The sequence below is a fragment of the Lichenostomus cassidix genome, chromosome 1Ab, assembly GCF_008360975.1.
Source record: "Lichenostomus cassidix isolate B80296 chromosome 1Ab, HeHo_3.0, whole genome shotgun sequence".
NCBI lineage: Eukaryota > Metazoa > Chordata > Aves > Passeriformes > Meliphagidae > Lichenostomus > Lichenostomus cassidix.
The window spans coordinates 2584099-2610959 of record NC_139481.1 but is presented as its reverse complement, the minus strand read 5'-3'; the positions used below and the strand labels follow the sequence as shown (position 1 = coordinate 2610959).

The window sequence follows — 26861 nt, the reverse complement described above, 5'->3', positions numbered from 1 at the left end:
CACTGTTCAGAGAGAGATCTGTATCTTTTACCCATCCATTGTCACAATCTTCCAAAGTAAATTGCATTATTTGGGGTTTTTTTTTAACCAGAACCGTTCTTTCAGTCTTTACCAAACGCCACATTTCGCTTTGTTCTTACTGATTATTCAAACCTCAGTGCCGGTGTTCTATTTCAGCCTCAGAAAAAGTTCATTTCCTCCTCCCTTTACCAGGAGGCTTTACAAGATCTGCACACAGATCAAAACATTTATCTGCATCACCTCCCTGCCAGATTGAACAGGCATCTCCCACATTTTACATGTGGTAAACATGTCTCCAATGCAAATGGTTAATTTTGACAGAAGTTCAGGTAAGACCACACTGATCTTGTAAAACATTGAGAAACTTGAAGTTATTGTGTTGCTGCTCAGTATTATTGCATTTTCTATGGGGTTTCTGACATGGATGCTCGATATTTTTTTGTAAGATTGCGTAAGCACGTGGAATGCAGATGTTTCCTTACTAGTATCTAGAAATTATATATTTCTATAAACTCCTTCCACTTTTTCCGTATATTAATTGGTTGAGTCTCTCTTCTGATGAGCTGTACCAGACTCCTTTGAGGAAATACACGTGTATAGTATCCCAACAAGGGAATCACTACATACCCAATTTCTAATATAAGCAGTTATTTAGCCAGGAATACCAGAGGAAAAAATCTCCATGCTCAAAAGCTTTGTTTTGAGAACTAGTCTTTTGCTGGTTTCTGTGTGAAGTCTTGAAGGTTGTTTTGGTTTTATGTTAATGAGTAAGCACGGTTTGGTTGTTTGTTGGGTTTTTTTGTCATACAGAAAGTCTATTTTTTTAAACAAAGCATCAAGGGAAAAAAGAACCCTGGCTTATTACTGTGCTAATAGGTTTTTCTTCATCACACTTAATAAATTAGGAAATTATTTACTGCATAAATGGCAACGCTACTAGTAGGTACTGCTGGGAATACATGAGGGAGATGAAGAGACTAAAAGGCATCAGGATGATCTAAAGAACACATTTAATCCAGCCAGAATTTGAGCCACTAACTTCTTGTGGCTGCTTTCCTGATGCCAGCTCATTGTCAAATAAAAAGGGGCATTTTGAGTGGCGTTTGTTGCCGCTGTGGATAAGAGTTGCATTTATTTTGCCCACCACAAAAGCAGAGTTAACACTCGCAGGCCGCACACTGCTGCCCCTCACAGCCTCCCTCAACCCCGCCATAACCGCGCATGCGCCATGCCCCTCAGCCACCCCGACACTACAACTCCCAGATGCCCATGCGCGCCAAGCCCTTGCGTCCCGTGTCGCGGCCGCCGATTGGTGCACGCAGTCGGCTCCGCATGAAAGCCTGCCTGTGATTGGAGGAGGCGGCGGGGGCGGGGCGTGGCGCCGTTTAAGCAGCGGCGGCGGGGCGGCGTGGCGGTTGTTTGGCCGTTGGGGCTGTGAGGCGGCGGCGGGACCCCCATCCCGGGACCGCTATCCCGGAGCTTTTCCAGCGGGGCTCCCGCCGGACACCCCCCTCCGCCAGCCTCCCGGGGGGCCCGGGCCGCTCTCCCCACCTGCGGAGCGTCCGGCGCGATGAGTGCGGGGGACCGCGCTGCGGGGGCTCCGCGCTCCGCAAGGTAGTGAGTGTGGGGCTGCTCCTGCCGGGACAGCGCGGCTGCCTTTTCCTTACTGCCTCATAGCTTGTTTTAATGCAGGACACCTTTTGTGCCTGCTGTGCTTCCTTATTCTTCCATCTTTCCGTTTCTGCTGCTCTTCAGCAGTAAAGCGCTCACCTTGTGCCTGGGTAACTTCTTTCATTCTAGTGTTATTTTTTTAAGTGTATTGTTTAAGGCGTTTCTGGCCCTGCAGCAAGTTTCTGCTTGAAATACTTACACTTTGGATATTTAATGGTTTCTACAGTGCCCGGAGTTTTCATGGCTGTGCACTGAGGTTCTGATCTGAGCAGCTTTGATCAGTGACTCCATAAAGGTCACCATTGTTTCAGTGTCACCTACCAAATCACCTTATCATCAAAATTCCTAATTCTGAACTGTATTTTCACTAAGCAGCTCTTTAGTCAAGAGGCTTCTTAGCTTCTGTTATCCTTGGTATTGTTTACAAAAAAAGTTTGTCATGTCAACATAAACAATGGACACTTTCTAGGTGGTTTTTTTTAACTCTGCAGCTCTATTTGCAAATTTGGTGCCTTTTTGAGGAGATTAAATGTTTGCATTAGATGTTGTTTTAGGGGAAAATACAGTATATAATTAACATGACTTTGATTTGATTTACATAACACTGACTAGCTTTCCATGTAGCATTTCAACATAAGATTCAAGAACTTTGCAACTTCTGTTTGACTGTTGAGGCTGGACAAGGTATGTGAGTAAGAACATCAAGTACACCAGAAAGGAAAGCATATAGATTCCTAGACCTACACCTTAAATTATAGTGGCTGGTGCATCAGCCAGCCTGAATTATTGTCTTTATTCAACAGCCTGTTTTTAGATAGTGTTTTGTCTCTGGGTGTCAGATAGTCACAGATTGTTTTCCTGTTTATTTTACAGTGGCTGCTGCTTCTAATTGCACAATAATGGACCTTTTTGTCCCTGTGTTCTGTTCTTCTACTCTTTTTCTCCTCTTTTCATGCTCATCCTCCCCAAATAACTTAGAGGCTTTGCTTCCATACCATGTATTTTTATGTTTTCCATCAGTTGGGCCCTCCTCCACAGTACACCTGCAAGCTGTTCTTTATCAAAGTTCTTTGTTCTCCTAAATGCCGTGATCTCCTCTTAATGCCCAAAGCACAGTCAAGCTAATTAGTGTTTCAAATTGAAACTGTGTGAAATCTTGAATTTTGTGTCATAGTTTAAATAGAAAATGTTTAAATTTTCTTGTCTGAAGCTTAGATGTCATTAAAGACTGTTTCTGTCCAGGCTGCCAACATCCCATGCCTTCTGCAGATCTGCTGAGTTCCTGTCTCCACCCCAGGAGGATTTTGCTTCTCTGCCCTCAGTCAGTGAGCGCTTGGCCCATCTCAATCCCACCCACGAGCTGCTGGAATATTACCGCAGGAAGATTGCTGAGTTTGATGAGGAACATGAGGAGCTGATAAAAAGGCTGGAGAGATACAGACAGACATATGAAGAGCAGGTTAGGAAACGAGGTTTTGAACAATGATGGATTACATTCACAAGCTTGGTATTTTTATTCAGTAGAGGAAAATCAGCACAGATGTCTTAGGATTTACCAGTAACGTGGTGGAGCTAGGAAGAAATAAATAGATTTTGGGGTTTGATTTTGGGGCTTGATTTTAAAATCTGGCTGGCTGTCCTCTGTCAAACCAAATGGAAACATGCCTATAGTAGGATCTTCTGAAGTTACTACAGCTTGGTTGTATCTTCACAATGGGAATTAGCTTCTTATCTATATTAAGGCCTGGGTTTAGATGCTTATCTTCTGTCTTTTTCAGCTCTTTTTTCTTTTTTCTTTGTTTTTTTCTTTAGTGACTGGATGCTCTTTTGTCCAAGTTTAATGGGCTTTGAGTTGTGGATATAATTAATATTTACTGCTGTGAAATTCATAAGCTTGGCTCTAAGCTATTAAGCCATAAACTACACAGCAAATAAATGAGACTTGAAAAGAAACTGCAAACCATACAGATATTTTAATGTTCATTCTCCTGTCATATATTTTAAAAATAAATGCTATTACAGAGGCTTTGCTAGGTTTAGTTGGCGTCAGACTCTCATGCCTGTGCTCTGACCACCAGTGTGGAAGTGCAGCCACTGAAAATTGCTGAAGCTTAAGCTTTATTTCTCTGTTGTGTAGTGACAGTGGCTCTTGGGGCTGTGGACTCCCAGCTGAAACACTTTAAAATAATTTCTTCAATACTGCCCTCATCTGGTCAAATATTATAGGGGAATAAAATAATTCCTGAGCTGGCTGTTGTTTGCACCAATTACAGGCTCAGAGCACAAGCAGTTTGAAGTTTGTAAGTGTTGCCCCATGCTGTGTATCATTTCAAGCACCTCATTCTCTCCCCTTAGCACCAGTTGAAATGGGAAGTCCGTCACTTGGAAGAGGAGACTGCGGAGCTGCAAAAGGCTTTGAGTGATATGCAAGTGTTCCTCTTCCAGGAGAGGGAACAAGTGCTTCGGCTGTACTCGGAGAATGACCGGCTGAAAATCAGGTGGGCTGTCCTGGATGGGGGGCTGAGCCACTGCCAGCAGCAGTTCATGCACAGTAGTTCATAATTCTTAATGCAAATTCTCTCCACCATGTGCTATTGTGTCAGCCTACATAGTATTGTCATACTTGAAAAGAGAAATGCTCTCCAATCTGTGCAGGATTGGTGCTGTTCTTATATTTGCAACATCAGTAATGTCTTTGGGAGCTTGTTTTAAAAGCAATATTCTCAGGGACTACAACAGGTCGGAAGACTTGCAAGCATCAACAAGTAAACTAAAAGTACAGTGTGTCACAATGTCCTGATGCATTTAAAAAAAATGTGCTCACCATTTCCTTTGAATTCCAGGGAATTGGAGGACAGAAAAAGAATCCAGCAACTCCTGGCTTTAGTGGGAATAGATGAAGCAGAAGTTACATATTTTCATAAGGACCCTTCACATAAGGCAAGTTCCATTTTTCTGTAGAACTCCTCTTTGGATTGTAACATGAGTATCTGTATCCCAGAGTCTGACTACAGAGGAACAAGCACACTGAAAGTAGGTCCTCTTAGCATCAGCCTCCTTCTACCTTCAAAATGTACCTCCAGATCAGCCTCTAAAATGTCAGATAGGAGTCTGAAGTCATCTGCAAATGGTTGTCAAGAAGATGGAGAGAGCACCACAAAAAGAATAAAAAACAAGAGTGCAGAAAATGACCAGGCACAGTGTTTGAAGATCAGCTATCTCAGAATGCCTGTCTCTTAGCGCTTCAGTAAAGAAGAATGTGTCAAGGTTGCAGCAGCAGTTTCCTGGGCAGAAGATTGCTGAAAAACCATCCCCTGTAGACAACATTGTGTTGCATATTTCAGAAATTATGTTGAATTGTTTAAATGGTGCATGTGATGTGCAATGTAATTAAACCTATTCACTTGTGAATGTCTTCCTTGTCTTGTGGTAGAAGTAAGGTAATGCTGTTCTTTTGGATATCTCGTTTTAACTTTAAGATTTTTTTTTTTCTTGACCATTGCACCTTTGGGGAAGTCAGATGCTCAGTGCAAATGTCTTATTTCTCTAGATTACAGTTCTGCAAAGGCCACCAGAGTCCCAGAAACAAGATGATACTTCTAGCACAGGTACCACACCAAGCTGGGTAATAGCAGCTCAGCTCTTGTTTCTCTGTCTCTCTCCTGTATGCCAAAATAATTTCTGACGGTGAATGCTTTGGTAAATCTCCATTAAGCTCCCTAAATGTGTCCATACATACACATGCAGTGCTCTTGGCTTCCCTTCAGGACCTTTTAAAATAACCTTGGCTGGCTCTCGTGTCCCTGATCTGCTCAGCTAAGGAAGAGGCTGCAGGGTTGGTCCTAGCATATGCCTACATACCAATTTTCCCTTTTGAAATAATTGCCTCATCCAAATTAACTGAAATTAGCCAACAAGCTCAAAACTCATTCAAGGCTTGATGTTTGTGCAGCTGTGACATCTGCCTATTCATTTATTTTAAAAAAAAGTGTCAAGTTTTCTTTCTATATATGCCAAGAAAATTAGGAGGTTTCCTTAATACTGCAATATGATAGAGGGAATAAAGATATTTGATCACCCTAAGTTTTAGGATTCTTTTCTTTCAGTTAACCCTCCTAGAAGTCCTCGTGACTGTAGCAGTGGCAAGCTTTTTCCTGTTCCTGAAGGCCCACCAGAACACACAATGATTGGAAAGGTACTGCAAGTAGATTGGAAAACCCTTTTCTACTTTTGTTAAATTGCTTCAACAGGAATGGAGAGGAGCGCTTCAAAACCAACAGCAAAAGAAGAGAAACCAGAAAATCATGAGAGATACCGCAAGGATGATGACACACTCATACTACAGGTAAAAACATTTAACTGATGGACATAATTCCTGGCTTGCAGAAAATCATAACCAAAAAACATGCTGTCTGCTTAGATAATATGGAGATGTACCAATTTTATAAATTCCTGCATTTTACTATGGATTCGCACTTTCTGTCAGTTTGCTTAGCTGTTTCTTTGCTGTGTGAATGTAAATTTAAGAACTGATTCTGGAAGCTTTATGTAAGCAGATGTTCCAGTAATGTCAACTGAAATATGTTGTCCTTAAGTATAGAATGTGTAATTGATGTTATCTCCCATAATTTGATAGCAGATAGGAGTTTGCATTAAACCCACTAACAATGTGCAGGGTTGGGTGTTTTGTGGAAGTTTGACAAAAACAAAGTGTCTGAGACAGTATTAGGCAGCACCTGTAAGATGCACTGATACAATGAAATGTTCCCTTTTCTAGACTTCCATAAAAGTTTAGGTGTAGGTAGCATGACTGAATGAAAGATAAAATGTGCAGAATCATGAACTAGGGAAGATGCCAGAAGCTGTATGTGAAGTATGATGAAGGATGAATCAAGAAAAACAAAAAATACACAAACTTGTACAGCAGATAGTGATGCTGGTGGTGGTTGGTGTTGTTATTATTTGTTCAAACAGAGGTACAGAAGTGTCTCTGCATATTCCACAGGATATGTTAGATATGTGTGCAATTTAAATAATTCTAATATCTTCAATCTATTGTTGCTGTTTATGGTATGCCTCTCTTGCCTATAGCATGATTTTATAAAAAATGTCTTAGTTGTTGGAAATACTCGGCATAAAAACAAAATATTCAGAAATTAGAGATGCCAAAAGTGTTATCAGATACAGTTTTTGATCTGAATCTTGGAATTTAAGAGACTTGCAAGGACAGGAGCAGAGCTGGTGTGAGGTCTTACTCAGTAATGTCTTTGCTTATTCAGGTGAAAGCCCTGCAAGCTCAGATAGAAGAACAGACACGGTTAGCCAGGGAACAGATTGAGGCACTGCTGGAGGACAGGCGGATTCAGATGGAGGAAGCTGAGGTTCGGCATCGGAGGGACCAGGAAAAGATAAAATCCATTACAGAAAAGTGAGTGTGAGAGAATGACCATGATGTAGTCATGAGATGAGAGGGAGCAATAGAAATGTTATGATTTTGTGTGTTGCTTCATGTAGCAGGCAGAAAAGCAAGTTATGCAGCCATCTGGTGGTGTGTGTGGAAGATGAGTGGAATAATCTGCTTATTAAAAATCCTCTTTCACATTGGAAGAATAGCACTTCTTTCATTAGATGAGAAGAGTTAAACTCACATTTAGATCACTTGTCTTCTCCCATGCTTCTTCCAACTTGCAGTGATGACTGATGAAATTAAGGCAGGCACTAGAAAAGAAGTTAACTCCACTGGGATCCCTTTTTGCAGGCTCCATAAGACCCAGAATCTCTTATATGAGAGTACCCGTGACTTTCTGCAGCTCAAGTTCGATGCCAGAGCCAATGAGAAAGCATGGATGGCAGAGAAGGACAGCCTGTTGAGGAAACTTAGCAAAGATCTAGATAATCTTGTTTTCAGTACAGAGTCAGGAAAAAAGAAGCAGAGAGAGCTGAAGAATATGCTTCAAGCAAATGATGGATCTTCAAAAGTCCAAAGCAGAGAAATAAAGGTGATTTTTCTTGTCTTTGGTAGAGGCTCTTTAACAGTTTTTGACTAGAAAATTGCAAGCACCTTGGCTTTGGCACAATAGACAGTCACTTGCAGCAGTTTCAAAGCTGTACTGGCTTGCTGTAAGTTACGTTGTTGTCAAAATCCACAGTGCTTTCAAATTTCAGATAAAATGTATAGTTAGGATTTATGGTAGAATGTCACTGGCAATTCCTTTCATGCCCAGAAAAAAATCTCTAATTCTGTAAGCCATGTGATACATAGGGCAATTTTTAACCTACTGATTGCATGTGGCTTCCTGTTCCTGTAAGTGCTCTGAGCTAAAGGTCTTAGAATTCCGTGTCTGGATCTTCCTTGCTGCTGTCAAGGTAAAATGATGTCAATTTTTTGACATCAAATGATGTCAAAATTTTGACTCTCAATTGATGTCCTCCAGCTCTTCTATAGTAGTCTGAATTTTTCTTCCTCTTCCACTATACTTCCAGTGAGAATTTGGGAAATCAGAAGTGGGTAAACAGGAAATAAGGAATTGGAAAGTAAACAGGCTTTAAAAAAATAAGGAAAAAGGATAAAATAGGGAATTTTTTTCATCTACCATTGAATGCAAATGCCTCTAAAATGCTGTACTGGGCAAGCAGCTGTGCAAAGGGGAGTTGCAGCATTAATTGAATATTACTTCTAATGATGACCAGTCTTGCAAAACTGATAACTTAATTCAAAGGTTTTAGTAATGGAACTGATGTTAGAATACCGTCCTCACATACTTATCTCTAGTTCCATTTGGTTTTTTTTTTTTTATTTTCCTGTCATATTGGCAATGTAACCACACTTGCTTTTCCAGAGCAGGGGAGGTTTTGTAAGCAGAGACTTGAGTTGATTCTTTCTGTTCCTCCTTTGTCCTAGTCACTGCAAGACAAACTAGTGCAAGAAAAGCATCTGTCCCAGATGTACAGAGAGCAGTGTCTCTCCCTGGAAGGAGAGGTGGCTAAGATGCGTGAGGAGAGAGATGCTGGCCAAGAGCTCCTTAAGGTAATTAGTCTGTAATCTGCTAGCTGTGTGATGATCTTCCAGCCGTTATTTTGTTTAGCCTATTGAGTTTTCATCTCCATAGGAACGCTCAGAAAAGATGGGCAAGCGCCTGAAAGTGATGACTCAGCGATGTGAAACCTTGGAAAAACGCCGTAGTATGGAAATAGAGGGCTTCAAGAATGACATTAAACAGCTTCAGCAGAAGCTGAAAAATGTAGAGAAGCAGGTTTACAAGGTAACAGCTAAGCATTTCTGAGCTTGTCCTATTGAGGTGTATTCTCAGTATTTAATGTGGTATTTTCCTTAGAGTTACAGAAATAATTTTCAAAGTGCTTCTTTAAAAATCAGTATCAGACAAAACTTGCCTATGTATTTTGCAAAGCAAAAAAGATTTGTTTTTGCTTATCTATTAGGCATCAACCTTACAAGGAACTGTCCCGGCTATACATTAGCTGTGTACTTTTGTTTCCACTCTCAAGTTATGTGATACCTGTAGCTTACTTAGCTGTCTCAAAATTGCAAGGCAGTAGTTTGATTCAGAAATTTATGCTGCAAAGAAAATGATTATTTTCTTTGTGGGACCCATAGTGTTTGGTTCTGCTCCAGTAGGAGGTGGACCATGGACATAAGTATTGTGAATATTCTATTTATTACTTTTATATATATGTATAATTATTGGGGTTTTTTATGGCCTGTGAATTTTTAAACTTTATTCTTTGAGGATCTACAGCGTAATGTGAAAGGGGGGAACAAGTATGTATGATACATTTACTACAGATTTGTATGCTTTATTTCTGTGGGTGTGCTCTTAATTGTATTCTCAATTTCTTAACACTGTTAACCACAAGAGGGCAGGGGAACAAAATACTTGAAGAAGTCTCCAGAGTGATCATTTAATCCTTCTCATCACTTGAGGTCAAAATGACTACAGATGACTAAATATCCTGACTTGCATGTTAAAACCTCTGACTGAGAACTACCTGATGACAGTAAGAAGCCTTAACGGGTCAAGAGAATAGAGGGATTTTAGAGCAGCTTCCAATGCTGTGCCCTTGAAAGGTGACTGGGCTGGCATGCTATCCAGTTACAGGGTGACAGGAAATGTCAGCCCTGGCCAGTTTGCCATCAGGAATTCTGATTATCCAGCAGCCTTTGTTCTGCTCAGTCCAGGCCTTGTGGCACTGCCCAAGTCACGGTGTTGTACTTGAGCTGCTCTTGAATCCTGTGCAGTTCAGAGGACAGCAGGTTGGCCACAGCAGTTAGATCACCTCCAGTTTTAACAGCAAAAGATAAAATGTAGTCTTATCTCCTGAAGTACTTAGAACTAGATGCAAGCTACTTGATAAATACTTTTAACTTGCCTGTTTTTGTGGGTCTCTAAATAATAGAGGAACTAGAAAGAATACAACAGGCTATGAGTCAACTTGATTATTTTCTATTAAGAGTTCTTCCTTGCCAGCAATACAACAACATAATGTTATGAAAGCTTTGTTCTTTATTTTTGGTTCTGGAGCACCTTTCTGTTGGTGAGGTGCATTATCCTAGTGCTATGAACTTACACATCCTCTTTGCTAGCTAGAAAGGGTCTCCTTTAGAGTTCTCTCCCTCATATATTTACCATAATAATTTACCATAATACCATAAAAGTAATAATTGTATTCTGTACAGCTTTGTTTCTCTTAATCTGTTTTTCTTTTCGTTTTTAGGTGGCTCTGACTTTGGGACCAGACCAAGATCTCGCAATTTTACGTGAGGTCCGCCAAGGAAACAAACTAACACGTAAAATTCAAGGAGAACTAAGAGCCTTAAAAACAAAAATCTACGGCTTGGAGGATGAGCTACGGCGCTGTTGAAGCTGAATTATTAGCTGGCATCCTAATTTTAGGAATGGGACATTGTTAGACTTGAATAGCCATCTGCAAGAACAGCTCCTGCTTGTCTGTTTCCTGGCATCCATTGACAGAAGGTTTGAGGAAATCTGCAGTTAATGTCATAACAGTGTACATGAGCCATTCCTAGTGTACCAGATTATATTGCTGTTTGAGCTGAGAGATGGCACCTGATAAAAATGACTTTAAAAGTACATGATGACTGATATATCAGGAGTGTGTTTATGACTATACCTTCATATCTGGGGTAGGGATCAGTGTATACTCTCCTTTGCCTTTATCTGGAGCATAAACCACATATATGGTTATAATGAAATTATAATCATAGAAGGATCTCGTTCAAGATCTGAATTTTGGCTGACATTTTCCTGTGTGAGAAGCAGCTTTTAAAATAGTTGATATGATTGCTGCTTTAGCACTTAGCACCTCAGGACATAACTGGAAATTCTCATATAGAAAGTCAGTACAAAATGTCTTACATCTGACTCCTGGCCAGCATAACTATTTTAAAATGGCTCCCCTTTGCTTGGTTTTAACCTAATTAGACCAAACCTAACTGATTTAATATGGTGGGAAAAAATAACCCATTATAGAACTCATCTGCAAGGATTAGCAGCATCTTCACGAGTTCTAAATTGGTGGGGAGGGACACTACACTGCTGAATTTCATCTTCTCATTCCCTCCCTCCCAGTTCTTTTACTACCCAGAGGAAGCCCATAATAAGAGGGATCTCGTATCTTCCTTAACCACCATATTATCTGTCATTGTAGCTCTAAACAATATCACGGTTATGTGCAGAGAAATCATGGTCAGCTTTTGCTACAGCAGTTGTTGCTACTGAAGGGTAACAAAGTGGGGAGGAAGAGCAGGTGCCCAGGTGCTACATGAGAACTACAGCTGTAGCTATACAATGATTCTCTAGCCATATGGTGATTATCTTCATACCAGCTAATTCTAGAAAACATAAAATTATGAAAAGAGTTACAACATGGCTTCAGCTCAGTTTATAATTGCAGGTATTTATGTTTTTACTGTTGCATCAGTAAGTCTTGTCCATCTTGCAGCCTGAGAGCAGATCTGTAGTGGAAAAGGGATTTCAATGCCTCTGTTTCTTACTTTACCTTCCTTTATCTTGTTTCTGAAGTAAACACCATATAGGCTACTAGTACTTCCTTTCCCTTTGAGAACTTATTGTGTGAAAGCAGGCAATTTCTTTTGGGTGTAGAAGTGACTGTGCAGCTCCTCATTTAGTGTTTCATGGGTAGATATGGGAAAGATGGATGTTTTTGTGCTGTGAAGATTTGGAGAAAGAATTGTTTTTATAGGATCAGCTAGAGAATGGAGGAGAGGAAATTCCCTTAAGACATCAATACCACTTCAGTTGTCTTAACCTATTTGTGACAAGCTTGCTGCCCCTTATGGTCCTGTGCTGTGGCTTTTATTCTGTATATGTTCTTGAGGGCAATTCATCACAGACTTCAGTGTGAGTGGCTGAGAGTCTGCTCCTGGGTGCTCAACTACACTGCAGCTTGCAAGGGGCTGTTTTAAAGGATGTTGCACTGATCAGCTGAGCTGAAAATGCTGAACTGTTCAGAAACTGGTTCAGGAACAGCTCGGGTGGACAATTAAGGAAGGCTGTTTAATGCTATCCATTATTTACTCTCACTCTCTCCTAGCTGACTGGTACTTTCTTAGAGAAATCAAGCTAATTAAAGTGAGTTTGTATGGGGAATAACATACTACTGGTTTGAAGATAAGATATCAAAGTTATCACAAGGCCTGAAAGGCTGCTTCTGAAAATTGCTGCATAATGAAGTCTTAGCCATTCATTCAGCAGGATCCATCTACTTCAATTCAGCTGATGGGAACCTAGCAGAAAGGTCTCTTGAAGCTACAGAATCCTGTTTATTTTCAACTCTTCCAAGCTAAAGAATTGCCTGTGAAATGATATTTTCCTCACTTGAAAGCCATGAAGTGTATCTGGATAAAGACTTCAAGCTTTGACATTCAGGTTTGTAAGACTGGGAGGAAGTACTGGGGGAAGAAGGATGTAAATGTTTAATTTCCTGTCTTCCTTACCAATATTCTTTTATACTTGAAAGACTGAACAGAATAAAATGAAAACATTCCTAATATATCTGCTAGTGTATCAAAATCAAAGTGCAGCTTGAACATGATTCTTAATGTGTCACTAGGCTATGAACACTTCCTATTTGAGGGGGGTGGGAGGGAAATTACGGTATTGTTACTCTGTAAATCCATTTTATTTGGAAGCTTGAATATTTGTCCAAGTGCAGGAAGTGCAAAGTATTGTACATGCTCTTTCTGTGTGACATCACGTGATCATGTGAAATAGCCAAAACAAATGTGGACCTTCTTGCCAAGAACTGCTTTAAAGAGCCAATTTCTTCCTACCACTGACAACTACCCTTTAAAATGTCCATAAAGCATTATTGGCATTTTCAAAAGGGTTTCCTGGGAGAAGTTCCACTATCTTAATTAGCAATTTTTTTTCCTACAATTTTTGGGTAGAAATCGAAAAATGGCATTTATTCCACAGGCTGATAAGCTTTCTTTTTTTTTTTTCTAATTTAAGTTAGTAATGTGTGACTTCAATACAGCTAATGCCAGGTTATGAGTGCAGGAGCACAGAATTTGGAAGATTCACAAAATATCTGCTCCTAAGCATAGAGAGACTACGCTACAGTATTAAAAGTTAGAACTGGATGAATGTTCTTATTGGGAGCCAAGATACTAAAATATCTCTTGCATAACTAGGAGAAAAATGAGAGGTAGGGGAAACCTTATTGTTGTGTGGCTTAATCTAAGTAAGGAAGGAGTGCCTACTTTTCGGAAGGAATGTTGAAATATTGGGTAAGGCACAGAACCACAAATGATTCAGAGGAAGAGAAGAGGTTGTGCAAGAGCTCATTTTGTCTTGCATTAAGAAGACTGATTAGTTGTTTCTTGAAGACAAAAAAACCTACCGAAGGCCTCTCTATCCTAGCAGGGCAATGCTGAGCAACAATAAGTGGGCTGAACATGAAGTTAATAAAAAAAAAAGGCATTTTTGACAGGAAGATTGTGCTTTTTCCCTCATTATAACAAACTAGGTGTGGAGGTAACAAGTTCTCCATCTCTATCTTCAAATCAAAAATTATTTCACGTCTGGAGAAGGTAGCTTGTTTTAATAAGTTATTGGGTTTGACCCATTAGAACTTAATGAAATATAATGACATGAGCTAGCAGGAAATAATTTAGTGGTTCCTTCTGGCTTCAAACCTATGATGTATTTATATGTAACATTTGATGGAGTTTTTTTAGTATTCATACAGTTGCTTTAATTATAGGGACATGCTGTGTCAGCTAACCCTACACAGCAAGGTTACACAAGGTAAAACAAAAACCAAAATTAAACAAAAATCCCTCGTGATCTTCCTGTATCTCAATCTGCAGTAATTCCCAAGTGAATTGATGCTGGCTGCACTCAGAAAGGCAGATTAACAATTCTCACAGGTGTTAGAATAAGTCTAAACAGTAATATGGTGTGTGCTTGTAGGTAATACCTGTGTTTAAATTGCTTATGTAAATAGGATTATCAATTGAGAAACACATACATTTTAGCCAAATATTCTGGAATTGACATGTTTCTATAAGGCAAATAATTCTTGGATAATCAGTTTTTTTGAGAATAGCTGGGAGCAACATGCCTGTGTGCTTTCTACTGGTAGATCTGTTCATACTCATGCAAAGTGATGCTGTTCAGATTTTTAATTACACGAACACATTTAATTTGATGTACTAGAATGTGTTTGTGCCTGCTCAGTCAAAATCCTAATAAAGGTGTCTTATTTGTCCCCATTCAAAGTGGCATCACAGGTCATTAGTATTTGAGGGACATTTTTAAGACTTTCTAATTTTTCTGCAATATTTTGCTTTTCTATTTTCAAGTTGCTTTAAACTGTAAGTATCCCCTTTACTCCCTAAGATTTTTTGTTAGATTTGCAAGTCTAGCTGTAGAACTATACACATCTTTTAGCTTGTGGGCTGGGATTATGCACCAAAACATGCTTGGACACAGGTGGAAGCTGCAGTGATTCCTTTTGACTGCTGTCTTCATAAGGTTCTAGACAAAAAGAGCAAAGTTGGTTTGGATTCTTAGGTTGCATCAAAAGTTACAGACTTTCTGTCCAAAACATGCCATCAGAGGTAACCAGTATTTAACCCATTGGCAGGAAACATTTCTGCAATGATGGAAGTATTTGAGAAGAGTGTGGTGGGCTCTGGTATTTCCCACTTAGCACCGAATGAACTGCTGGAGAAAGGGCATCCTTGAATGTGGGGTGGAGTGGCTGCCCTTCAAGTAAGCTCCAGAAATACAGCTTTAAAAACAGAGCCCTCAATAGGGTTGACTGTTCACTTACACTGACTAAATTGCATATTTTAAGAATTTCGATGCTGTTGGACTGGATACAGATGTGTAAATACAGATTATTTGGGTTTATTCAGAAAACACAGAAAGGCTTTTAACACAGAAGTGCCTCAATATAAAAGCAAGACAATTACTAACTGCACAGGCATAAGGGATTAAAATGGGTTGGATTTTCATAAAAAGCTTGGGATTTACCCTGGTAAAGCATGACTAGGATGTGCTGAATGCTCTGGTATTGATTCAGAGATCAAATTGCTTTTCTTTTACTGTAAACATTTATCTCAGTATAGAGTCACTTCTAAGCCATCCAGTTCAACAGCTTTTCCTCTTCAGTTCTAGCTAGGGTAGACAGGGAATGCTGCTAGTCTTTGTGTTCTGTAATGTCTCTGATAACATGACTGTGATGCATCTTTGGAACTTCTTGAAAAGTAAGGATGATGAGCACAGGCATTTAAAATATAAACCAAATATTAATATGTTTAAGGCAGGGGAAGGAAGAAATTTAGGCAAGACTACATTGATAATTTTGGAAATCCATGTTTTCAAATACATATATACATCTTTCATTATGGTAAATATCTAAACCATGCAAAGTCTTTTGAAAGTTCTCAGCTTTAAAGTATAGAAAAACCTTTTTCTGGCAGTGCAAGTGTGTGCTCTAAATAGCAAGAGATTGTTCTGATGTGCAGAAAGCAATTCAGGTAAACTCTTGGGGCAGGGTCTGCAATCAGGAGATATTCCTAGAGGTACTGGATGAAGTTAATGCAAAAATATGTCCTCTTGCCAGCTGAAAAGAAAGGGCAACCGTTTCTATGTAACTTTATCTGGACAATGAGGACTTGAGACCTCAGGGGAAGAGTTATGCAGTGAAAAGACAGAATCATGAATTAGGCTTCACACCCAGACAGCCAAGCTGTAGGAGAGCAGTGGGGCTGTGATCCTGATAGTCAAAGTCATGGCCACGTGTGCAGCAAAAGGAAGTTTCAAACCCCATCTCAGGCCACTTCATACAAATGCTAGCCGCATAACTGTGTTGCTAAAATGGAAGTATGTTAGCACAACCCACCATATCAGCACAACTTAATTGGGCAAGGATGTCCTTTTGCTAATAGGATATTGCTTATAGGACCACACTCATTCCCTTGCAGCGATGTTCAACTGCAGCATCAACAGGGATTTTTTCTGGGATTGCTCCACCAGTAATGCCTTTTAGAGTCCAATCCATTCTTGAGGAGCTAAAAGGGAAATAATAGAGAACTGTGTCTTCAGAAACTGCCTTTTCCTTTCAGAAACACTTCTGCCTTTGAGCCGTTTTGATGAAGAATGTTGAGATGAAGTCACTGTTTGTGCTTCAGAGCATGGCTGAGGTCAGGAAGAGGGGTATGGAGCCACCAGGGTAGTGAAGTCTAGGGACAGTTGGGTATCTTTGGTGTGGAACTTGTAATTAGTGTTGAAAATTACACAAGAAGAAAGAAGGGAAGGAGCAAGTCGCAGATAATTGAACCTTTGGGGAGCCTACAGAGAAACTATGTTGGCATGGAGCTAAAAGTGGTTTACAGAACAGAGAAACAGTTGTTAGATAACTAGAAGCAAAAACAAGAAGAAGAGGCAGAGATGCACAGAAATGGATCTGGAGAGGGGAGCCAGGAGGAACGGGAGATGTGTGTTAGGCACTGCACTTGTATCAAAGGCTGCTTTTATCATGAGGAAACACAGCCAAAATAAAAAACAAACAGCAGCTCAAACAAAGCCAAAAAATACTCCAGTTGGCTCCTCTGGCAAAGAGTCAGTTTCTTTGAAGTGGGTATTCAGGGTAGGCTGGAGAGGTGTGTCCTGAAGCCAGCAGCAATCTGTCCAGTGTCCAAGGATTGTCCATCAGGCAGTCAGCAGTGTCAGCTCCCTGTCTGAGTCACCTCCATCCACCACAGGCCCTTTTCCTGCATCACCACTTCCACCCACCTGCTGTTTCTCTCCCTGAAGAGGTGACCCCAGCATGTGCTGCCATATTGCACACAGGGAACATGAGAGGGGTGCAGATGCACTCGTGTGACTTGGGATGCTTGAGAATTTGGGAATATAGGACTGCTGCTAGGCTTGAGATAAAAACATTTGTGTGAGATGGTTTTAAACATCACTGTCAGAATCTTATTCCTGGATGTCTGTGCTTTCTGCAATGAATAAGTGCTCCAAAATAAGTTATTTTAAGTGCAGTGCGGAACTATTCAAGTTTATGACTTCACTTTTTATTACACATTCAGATTCATTTTGTTTGTTAATGCTGTTCTCTCTTAACTATATTGCAACAGCACTATGCCATAGTCATTTCCTTAAGCCTTTTCCCCAGAGACAAGATGTTTTCTGTATCACAGTATGGTTCTATCAGGAAAAAGAGTTTGTTTTTTGAAAGTCAACAATGCTACTGTTAGCCTTTACTTTCACTTTTCCCTTCTCTCCAGTTTAGCACCATGTTCACTGGAGAAAAATGTGATTAATTCTTTTAGTATGCAACAAAGCACAGTTGTAATTTTTCAAGCATAAGGCTGTTCATTTGAGAAATGCAGACAACTTTCTGCTTAAAATACATCATTCAATTCTCATTCTTTGAATGGCAAACAAAGTTTAATTTAGATCTGTATTACACACTTTTCTTAGTATTTTCAGTCTTCTTTGGAGCAAATGTATAAACTTGGTTTAATTCTCTCACGCTGGATAAACCCCAAACCAACACACCAGCAAAAAACTCTTAAGTGTCATGCCCTTGTGAGATTCCTGACTAAAATGCACACAGCTTCCCATATTTAGTTGTGTGGGTACTGGTGGTGTCTAGCTATTGGCAGCTCTTTCTGTTTACACTGGAGGAATTATCCCCCATAATTCAAGCTCAGATGATGGATGTGCATCTGCAGCCTCAGATGAGGCAGGAAGGAGGAACACTGTTCATGGTTCCACAAAACACAGGAGCTACACCTGTGCAGAGTGGAGCTGTGAAGGGGAATGGTTGCCACCAATGACCCAACACCCACATCACATATTTTTGGAAAGGGGTAATTCTTTACTAGCTCCCCAGCTGGGGATATATGATGTACATCCCAGATGTTATCTCTCCAATTTTCCTTCACCGAGGAGGAATCCAGTTTGCAGCCTTCAGCTTGGTGATGTGAATGAAACCAACAGCATGGGAAGGACTCCGAGAAGTTACTTTAAAAGTGTGCTTGAGATATAATAAAGGAGCAAATTCACCCAGGGAAGGTCCTGGTCTTCTGTGATGCTCTGACACCCTCCCTGTAGGGATCTAAGTGTCAGCTGGGGCTTCAGCTGCCCTCTTGCTCCTCGCCGAGCAGTGCACTCCCAAGCACATACACCTGTTGCACCAGGTTAACGTGACTTTTAAATGGATTCAGCTGTGTGCGGTAACAGGGTGAAACTGACTCGTTCCCCCTCGTTTTGCTTCCCTCCCGGCAGAGCAGTTCTCCCCTCACGGGAGGGCTCCACCGACGCTCCCGCTGGCACGGAGATGGGCTGCGAGCTGGGTCTGGAGCTTCCCCCGGCACCGAGGCGGCCGGAGCGGAGAGCTCGGGCGGCGCTGCCGGGGGCTGTCCCCGGGGCGGAGGCAGGTGCGGGGGGCGGCGGAGTGGGGCCGGGGCCGGAGCTGGAGCTGGAGCTGGAGCTGCCCGCGGGGGCGGGAGCCGCCCGCACCTGGGCCCGCCCCGCGCCGCGCCGCGCCGTGCAGTGCCGCTGAGGGTGGGAGCGGCGGGGCCGGGCGGGCCGTGAGGGCGGCGGGAGCATGTCCCGGGCCGGCGGGGGCCCGGCGCCCTGAGCGGCGCCATGCGGGGCCGGCTGCTGGCGCGGCTGCGGCGCCGGAGGCAGCTGAGGCTGCTGCTAGCCCTGGCCGTGCTGGCGCTGGGGCTCTGGGCAGCCTACCTGGAGCTGGTGGCGGCGGCCGGCGGCGGGGCTACCCCGGAGCGCAGTGAGTGACCCCGGGGCGCGGGGCGGGAGGGAGCGAAGCTGGGGGTGTCCCGTCCTTCGCAGCCCGTGAGGTGTCTCTTTCCAGGCCGCCGGGGCACGGGGTGAGCGCAGGGACTGCGGTCGGAGCGGGGCTTTGGCCCGGGAGCAGCCGGGCGTTGAGGGGCTCGCTCTCCGCCGTTGGCCTGCTTTCAGCCCCTCTGCCGGGAGACTGACCGTGCTGGAGCTGCGGAGCCCCGAGCCACGGCTTGGCGAAGTCTCTCGTCCCCCGTGCCCCGGTGCGAACCTGGAAGGCAGCGAAGATGCTTTGAATAGGGCTTTGATGCGAGGAGAAGCGTATGCAGAGCAGGAGGGAATGCATACCCTGGAGAGGCGCACCGCCCGCCTGCTAACGGGCTGGCTTGGTGCAAACTTTCGGGAGAGCAGCGAGCTGCGCTTTTCTTCCCCAAGTGGAGGAAAATTCTGCCCGTGTCGTGCGGCTTTTTGTGCTTCTCTTTCTTGAGTTACAGAAAAGTTTTGGATGGCTCGTGGTTTTGTAAAAGGTTGTGGTGTTGCTGCTGTTTTTAGATAATGTCAGTGCTTGGTGCTAATCTAATTTGATAGTATGTTTTCAACTCCTTGTGAGTGTTTAGCCTGTTAATACTTTCCAGTATATTGGTCCTTTCGTTATGTGTCATAAACCTCCTGATTTTTATTCCCACGAGTCAGGCTTGGTTTCAGTCTTAAAGCTTTACGCTGTAGCTGTGCAAGGAGCACCATGAATGTCTACTTGCATAAAATCCATTGCAGGACTTCAGCTTGTACATTTGTTCTGTATTATACGTGATGGTAAGGCTAAAAACTCATATTTATTGTTCCAGCAGTGTAACAGATCTGATTTCTTTGGCTAGGATAAATCCTCTAGCTAGAATCCTCTTTTTATGCCTGTGGAATGAGAAGATGAGTTGTCCTACAAGTTTACTTTTCATTACATCTTTCATGCAATCTTACCAAGCCTTTTACTGTACATCCCTTGGGCAAAACCCCACCAAAAATGCTTAGAGGGGATTTGTACAGGTGGGCAGAGGGCTTGTGTAGAAGGAAGGGAGAAAACAACTCAGAAGTATTCAAAATAGTGGTTATGAGGAGAGAGGGGCTGAGTCAGGTGTTTGGAGTTGTACAACTGATGGTTTTTCACTGCCAGCAATGCAAAGGGAGAAGGAGGGGGTGGAAGAAATGGGCTGAGAGAGTGAGGACAACAGAGATGTGCAGGAGAAAACAACTTTCTTAGTGAATTGGGTTCTTCCTCCTTGCTTTAAGACAGGGTTATTTTTACATCTCTGTTGTAAAAGTCATTCTGTTTTAAGACTGTAAACTGGAAATAGTGAGATGACTACAGTTGCTACCAACTAAAACAGAACACGAGCAAAATAATTGCATTATATTAAAGTTCAATGATATAAAATTCCAGATACTCCCAAATCCACCAGAGACATTGCTGTTCCTTGCAAACAGAAGGAATTTAAATGTTGCTGGAAAGGGTGGGAGGGTAAAATCCTCTGGCAGGCAGTTCCTCACGGCTCAGCATCACAGAGTGCTGTGGTCACACTGGGCACTTGGTGTCATGTTTTCTTGGCCTTGTAGCCAAAATCCTGGAACCTGCTAACAGGAGGAAGGTTAATCTGTGACCTTCCCCACCCTTCCTCTTGCCCTACTACCTCTAAAAGCCTGTTTTGTTTTAAGAGAAATCAGAAATCTGAGCGGAAGACAAATAGTATTTGTTTTCTTTTAGCCATTAAAACTAAGTAATATTTTCTTCTCAGGGGGCAGGGATGGCTGTGTTTGTGATTCCATGTAGTGACTCTTTCCAGGATCCCAGGAAGCTGGTGTAGGAGGGAGTGACTCCCCAAGCAATTAATAGTTTTCCCCTTGTTTCTGGTTTATTTTCTGTTGCATGTCCCAGGTGGGAACCCTACTGTAAGTCACGCTTGAGACCAATCAAGAGCTGCCACCTCAACTTAGCTGATGCAACAGCCTCCCCAGTTATTAATGATAAAATAAAAAAGCTCTTTATTGGGCAATTTTTCTAGGCAAAAGGCTAAAAGGCTCCTCTACTGGGGCCAGAAAGATGAAAAGCTGCTGAGCTTGGAAGATCTGCAGGAGATCACCGTTTTCATCTCCTCTGTTACCGGAGTTTCTTCTTGCCTCCCTAAAAGGCATTGTAGAGCAGCCTGTGTATGGAAAGCCAAGTGTGTTTTTCTCTTTCTGGAGGAGTGATTCCTCCTCTTGCAAAGCTGTAAGGACTCAGACAGAATATTTCTTTTCCTCTCAGCCATGCATGAGATGGAGCACAAGCCCCTCTGATGCCCTCACACCATCCCTGCTCTTGAGTCAGTGCCTTAGAGTAAATCTTCAGGTATGGTGGATCCTCCCTAGCTTTATACTCTTCTCCCCTTCTTATCCCCCAGATCAGTGTGTAGTGGAGAGAGCAAATGTCAGATACCCAGGGTACAGATGTTTGAGTAAGTGATGGTTAAGAATTGGGGGTCCTGACTGTCCTCTCTTGAGGTATATGCAGCTCTGCTGTGCAGCAAAGTCAAGCATATGAAATAGTTTGGGTAAAAGTGAATAAGGAGTCTAGGAGAATATGCTGTAATCATGGCATCCATTGGCAGTCACAATGCTTTGTCACCATGTGCCGGGAGAGTCTCTGGCATGAGGTTCACTTTGCTGTAATGTTTAAGTCAAAGATTGAGGGATCAGCCTGAGGTGCAGAACTCGTGCCTGGTATACACCATGGGTTGGGTGCCAAAGTTGATTTTCTCCCACTTTTAGCTGTTGGGAAGGTTGGGATGGGCTGGATAGGCACAGAGGATAGTATGGGCTCTTGTGAGTGATGGCTTTCCTTTGAAGGTGATGCTGAAATGAGCAGTTGGTCAGGTAAAAAAAAAAACTTTTATTTTTCTTGTGATGTGAGTGTATTAAAGTGGTATTCCTACATCTTCATCCTAGGGAACCTTGTCAGCAGGACTGCTCATGGGTAGGAGGGTGTTTCTATTGTTGTGGGGTTTGCCTTTTTGTTCCTTTTTTTTTTTAATTGAGCATGTTTGGCTGGTTTGCTGCCCAATAGGTGTTTATAGGAATCTTAAACATGTTTACAGCTGAGTGAAGAGAAGCAAGCAGGCTGATGTGAGCTGAAGATGGGCACACTCTCCTCACATGAAATGTGGTCTGTTGTCATCCAAAACAAGTTGTAGCAGGCAGGACACTGCCTCCCTGCCAGGAAACCCGAGGAACTGGAGACAGTCTGTTTACTCCTGCTGCTGACAGGCACTAACCTCTCTGGAGTGGGCTCTCCAGTGGGAATGTTTTTCTCATCTTTACGAGCTGCTATGCAGCACACTTTGCTCCTGCAAGTAAATGCTGGAGATGGGGAAACTTTATTATTTCAAGGGTGAATGAGGTGTTGGGGAGGGAAAAACACAGAAGCCTGGAGAGCAAGTTCTGCATCCTGCCTTTACTGCTGTTATGCAGTTGGCTTGGCATCAGGGATGGAAGGGACAAGGGCAGGGAGAGGTCTTTCCTCAGAGAAAACCCTCATCCCAACATCCTGTCACTTCCCAGAGCTGCTGCAGTGCTGTTTGGATTGAAGAGGTAGTGGGTTGGACAACTCCTGCTACCTCTACTCTTCAATGCCCAGCAGTGCCTCATCTTGCCCACCTGTGCAGAAAGGTGTGACTGAGCGAGCAAGGATGGTGTCAGCGAGCTGTGTTTGCAGGCAGCATGTGCAGTGATCCCCCTGTGCTTTAAAATCTTGTGTCCATGTAGTAAAAACAAAGCCTGAGGAAACTTGGAGTTGAGGTCATTCCCAGCCATTGCTGTGCAGAGTCTGTTTTTTCTGCTGCAAAGACCCTGGTATTTCTGGAGTCTATAAATCATTTGCAGTGATTTCTCTAATTGCAGGTGTGTGTGTCACACTGAGCCAGGCACAAGGAGGGTGTTCAGGATTAGATTGGTATCCTGGGAGGTGCAGCTTGTAGGAACAAGGGGTTGGGGGCCCCTTTTTTAACCTCCCTTTCCCGACTATTTCAACCTACCCTTGTTCTTCCACATTTTATTGTTGTGAGTAAATAATGCTGGGAGTGTTTATCTTCCTATCTTGGGTTGTGTTAGTGATTTGTGTCCCACTTAAATTTTCAGACTGCTGCTTTTCTAAGTTGGTAGTGCTCACTCCCACTCTCTGAAGTGGAAAATAGGAGGGGTTGGGAAGAAACCATGGAATTGTACAAACCAAGTCCTTATGGCAAGACTTCCCATTCCTCAATACGTCCATCTTCAGTATCCCTTTCCTTTCCCAGAACATTGCCTTCTTATCTCTGCACCGTGGTGAGTTCTAATCTTCAGGCATCCAGGCTACTAAAAAGCAGTGCAAATTGCCCAAATATTGATGTGAATGGGCAGGTGCATGTGTTTAGTATGAGAAAAGTATCTGCCAGAAAGGTGAAGTTGGACATTTAATGTAATGTATCAATTTCCTTCCGTCGTCTCAGTGAGCAGGCATCCTCAGGAGCAGCCATGCACAAGGAGGAGCACACCTACATCTGCAGGTTCATTCACATGCTCACAGGGTTTTTGCAATCCCTCACACGCAAGGTTACCTGCCTGGACACGTACAGTATCGTTCTTTTGCAGACCTAATTGCACTGAAGGCACTTAGTGCACGTGGGGAGAAATTGGGCCATGTGGCTCTCAGTGGTGTCTGAAGTATGTGTTTCCTCTCTGTGCAAGCTGTGAACCCAGAGCAAGAGTTAACCTAGGGTATCCACCTCAAAGCACCCCGTCCTGACTGGAGGGAATGTCCATACCATGAAGTTTGCATGTGGTATTTCTGTCCTTGGAAATACATTTGTGAGACCTTTGCTCACAGGGATCTCTGCCAGGCAACACCATTGCCCAAAGCACATTGTCGGGTGAAGGATGTGCCCTGCAGGTGAGGCAGACTTTGCACCTCCAGGTGGTCAGTCCAGCTTCCCTGGAGGGTGATCAGAAGCGCTGTGACATCCTGCTCTGCACTGATGTGTGTAGAGAGATCCAGCATCCCCAGGCCCATATTCACAGCCCAGATTGCTCTCACAGGCTGCAGGGGAGACTCCAGGGTTACTGGAGCAGCATAGATCATGTTGTAGCTTGGTTGTGAGGCTCATTGACACAGCAGTCAGGGGAAGCCCAGGCCTCATGCTGGCTATGCCATGCTTGTCCTGGGTCAGTCTATCCCTGCACTGCTGCTGAGGCATGTGCTGCAGGTAGTTTATGAACCTGGTGCTTTTTCACCACTTGACTTGAAGTCAGGTAGGTGTTTGTTTTCTTGGAACTTGCCCTGCAATTTGTCTGGCCTCAGCAGATCCCCAAGTAATTTGCCAAGATTACACATTACCATTACAAATAAACTCTTGTGTCATCTCTTCATGTATTCATGTTAACTATGACAGATTTATGTAGTGGTGTGCCAAAATAGCATGTATTCATACACACACACACACCTTCCTGTCTTGATTTGGACTGGATTAGGATAACTTGGATGTCAGAGAGGTACCCTCCTGTGCATCTCCCCCACACCATGGGGTTGGCAGAGGAATGATGTCTCCTGGAGATGTTTCTCTGTGTGCTACAGTGACACAGAGGCTCTGCCTTCTCTCACCTGCGAGTTCAGGCAGATGTGAGGGAGGATGGACATCATCTTTCATCTGGTGGTTTGAAATGACTGACATCTGCAGGATGCTCTCCTGAGGACAGAGACTGCCTTGTAGGTTGGGCATTTGGGAATGGAGTAATGATAGGGTTCTTTCTCCAGCACTTACAATGTTAGCCTCAGGAATTTATATTTATATATTTTGTCGAGTTTCCATGTCCTATTTGTTCTTGCTCTGCACTGATGTTGCCTCTTAAAGTCGCTTCCCAATTCCACTGCTTTTTTTTGGCTTGCAGTAACAGCTGAGAAGAACTTTCCAGAAAAGGAAGTAAGCTGGTTTATTTACATGTGGTGTGAGATTTCTGAAAGACCCATGTAATGCCTTGGGTGGAAACAGTTGTGAACCTGGTCCTTAGATACTCATGCATTTCATAATGTTAGAAATTCATGGTCTATCTGTGTCATGAACTGAGCCAAAGTACACTGGGATCTTGACCAGAGCTCTTCTATATTTCTGTTTTCCTGAGGACTTTCCCATGCCAAAGTGCAAAGGCCTTGATGTTCCCGATCTGGATGAGAGTTCTTGATGCTTTGAGATGTTTAGATGGTCTGGGATGATGCTGCCATTAAGTTATCCTAAGACATCACAGAAAAATAATTCGTGTTGCCATAATAAATAATTTAAATCAACTACGCAGAATGATGACATTTGAGCAGTGAGTCTTTAAGATGCTGAATCATTTCAGACAATTAAAGTTTGTTGGGTAGACTTGAGTCCCCTTGAAGCATCTGTGCCCCTCTCAAAAGATCACTGATTCTGATTTTATCATCTCCTACAGCTTAGTTATTTCAGCATTCTGTAACTACTTCCCATTTGAGTTGTTTTGGGGCTTATTTGAGGGGAAAATGAGGTCAATGTGGTTTTTTTCCCCCAACTTCTAAAACAAGGGGATTAAAGTGTCACCGATTACATCTGATACCATTATGTGGCCAAATTGTCCCATCAGGGGCTATTTTTCCTGTTGTGTGTCACTCTTGTCCATCAGAGATACAAATGGTAAGTCCCAGGACTTTGCAGCAACCACGGGGCTTTCCTTTCTTGCTGGTTTCCATCTCAGTGACCTTGATGTTGATTTCTGACAGCTCAGATAATCTTGGTTTGGTTTTTTTTTACCAAGCTCAGATAATCTTGGTTTGGTTTTTTTTACCAGTAGGAAATTGACAGTGTTAGTAAGTCATTAAAAACACTGAATACAGATCAGAGACTTGACTATAGCAGGTATGTGTTATCTTTTTGACCTTCTTTTCCTCATGCCCTCTGAATTGTGAGCACTAGGAATGGGTAGCCTTACATGGACACCTGTGTTTCACTGAAATTGTGTAAATTCCTACTCACTAAACTGTAGTTCCTTGTCAACTACTGTATTCCATTTACCAGTAAAAATATTTGATCTGTATCATCTCCTGTGATGGCTACAGAATTGCCTGGCAGAGCTCTGTTGAAGCTAGGATAATCTATATTTATATGTGTATTTTTTCCTGCCATTCTAAATAGATCTCTTTCTACCTTCCTTCAAGAGGCCATTTATTTATTTCCATGCCATTAGCGTGGGCTTGGCCTTTATATTTGGAGTTGGCAACTCCAACAGCTTCCTCAGTGCTGCTGCTCATTTGAGCCTAGTTAAGATATCTGCAGCCCTTCTCGTAAATACTTCACTTCCTAAATTAGTTTTATTTATATTTCATAATGCAATTTTCTCTGAAATTGCAGTAGTCATGTCTGGGTGCTATTAACCCCATCTGAGCTGCAGAACAAAATTTATAATGGGCTGAGAATATCCTGTCCAGACCACCCTGTACTAATAGCCTCCATTACCTGCTGCAGCAGCTCACTCTGCATTAGCTGCCACAGTCCATGTTTTGTTGTAAGCAGGCCAGTAGGGAGTGTTTTGTTTGTTTTCCCTCAAAAATGCAAAATAAACAATCTGCCAAAACCAAGTTTTCTCATCAAACCTGACTGAACTATAATTTCCAGAGGTGTACCTTGATAATAATTGTCTGCCTTACATAAGGAGTAAATAGCAATTGCAAAATGAGACTTCTCCCACGTCTTGAAAACATCAATGTGTGCTTGTATCAGAGTAAATCCTGTGAACAGTGATTATGCCCCATAGTCTGTACTCTCATAC

The 26861-nt window shown here is 42.6% G+C and overlaps 2 protein-coding genes across 3 annotated transcripts in view; both read left to right on the top strand.

Annotated features, from left to right (window-relative positions):
* The first annotated feature begins 1406 nt into the window (after positions 1-1406).
* On the top strand, positions 1407-10802 carry CCDC77 (coiled-coil domain containing 77). The gene is made up of 11 exons (XM_085049411.1): positions 1407-1635; positions 2935-3151; positions 4048-4190; positions 4536-4632; positions 5243-5300; positions 5943-6037; positions 6972-7120; positions 7451-7691; positions 8594-8719; positions 8802-8954; positions 10426-10802. The coding sequence occupies exons 1-11, from the start codon at positions 1592-1594 to the stop codon at positions 10570-10572; spliced, it is 1470 nt and encodes a 489-aa protein (XP_084905537.1). The 5' UTR covers positions 1407-1591; the 3' UTR covers positions 10573-10802.
* A 7959-nt stretch (positions 10803-18761) lies between these two features.
* Positions 18762-26861, top strand: part of B4GALNT3 (beta-1,4-N-acetyl-galactosaminyltransferase 3) — a 52286-nt gene continuing 44186 nt past the window's right edge. Inside the window, exon 1 of one of the 2 annotated variants that reach the window (XM_085049408.1) lies at positions 18762-19008. In XM_085049408.1, coding sequence (XP_084905534.1) covers positions 18867-19008 — 142 coding nt within the window. In that variant the 5' untranslated portion in view covers positions 18762-18866. The remainder of the gene's footprint in view (positions 19009-26861) is intronic. The other variant, XM_085049407.1, reaches the window with a different exon arrangement.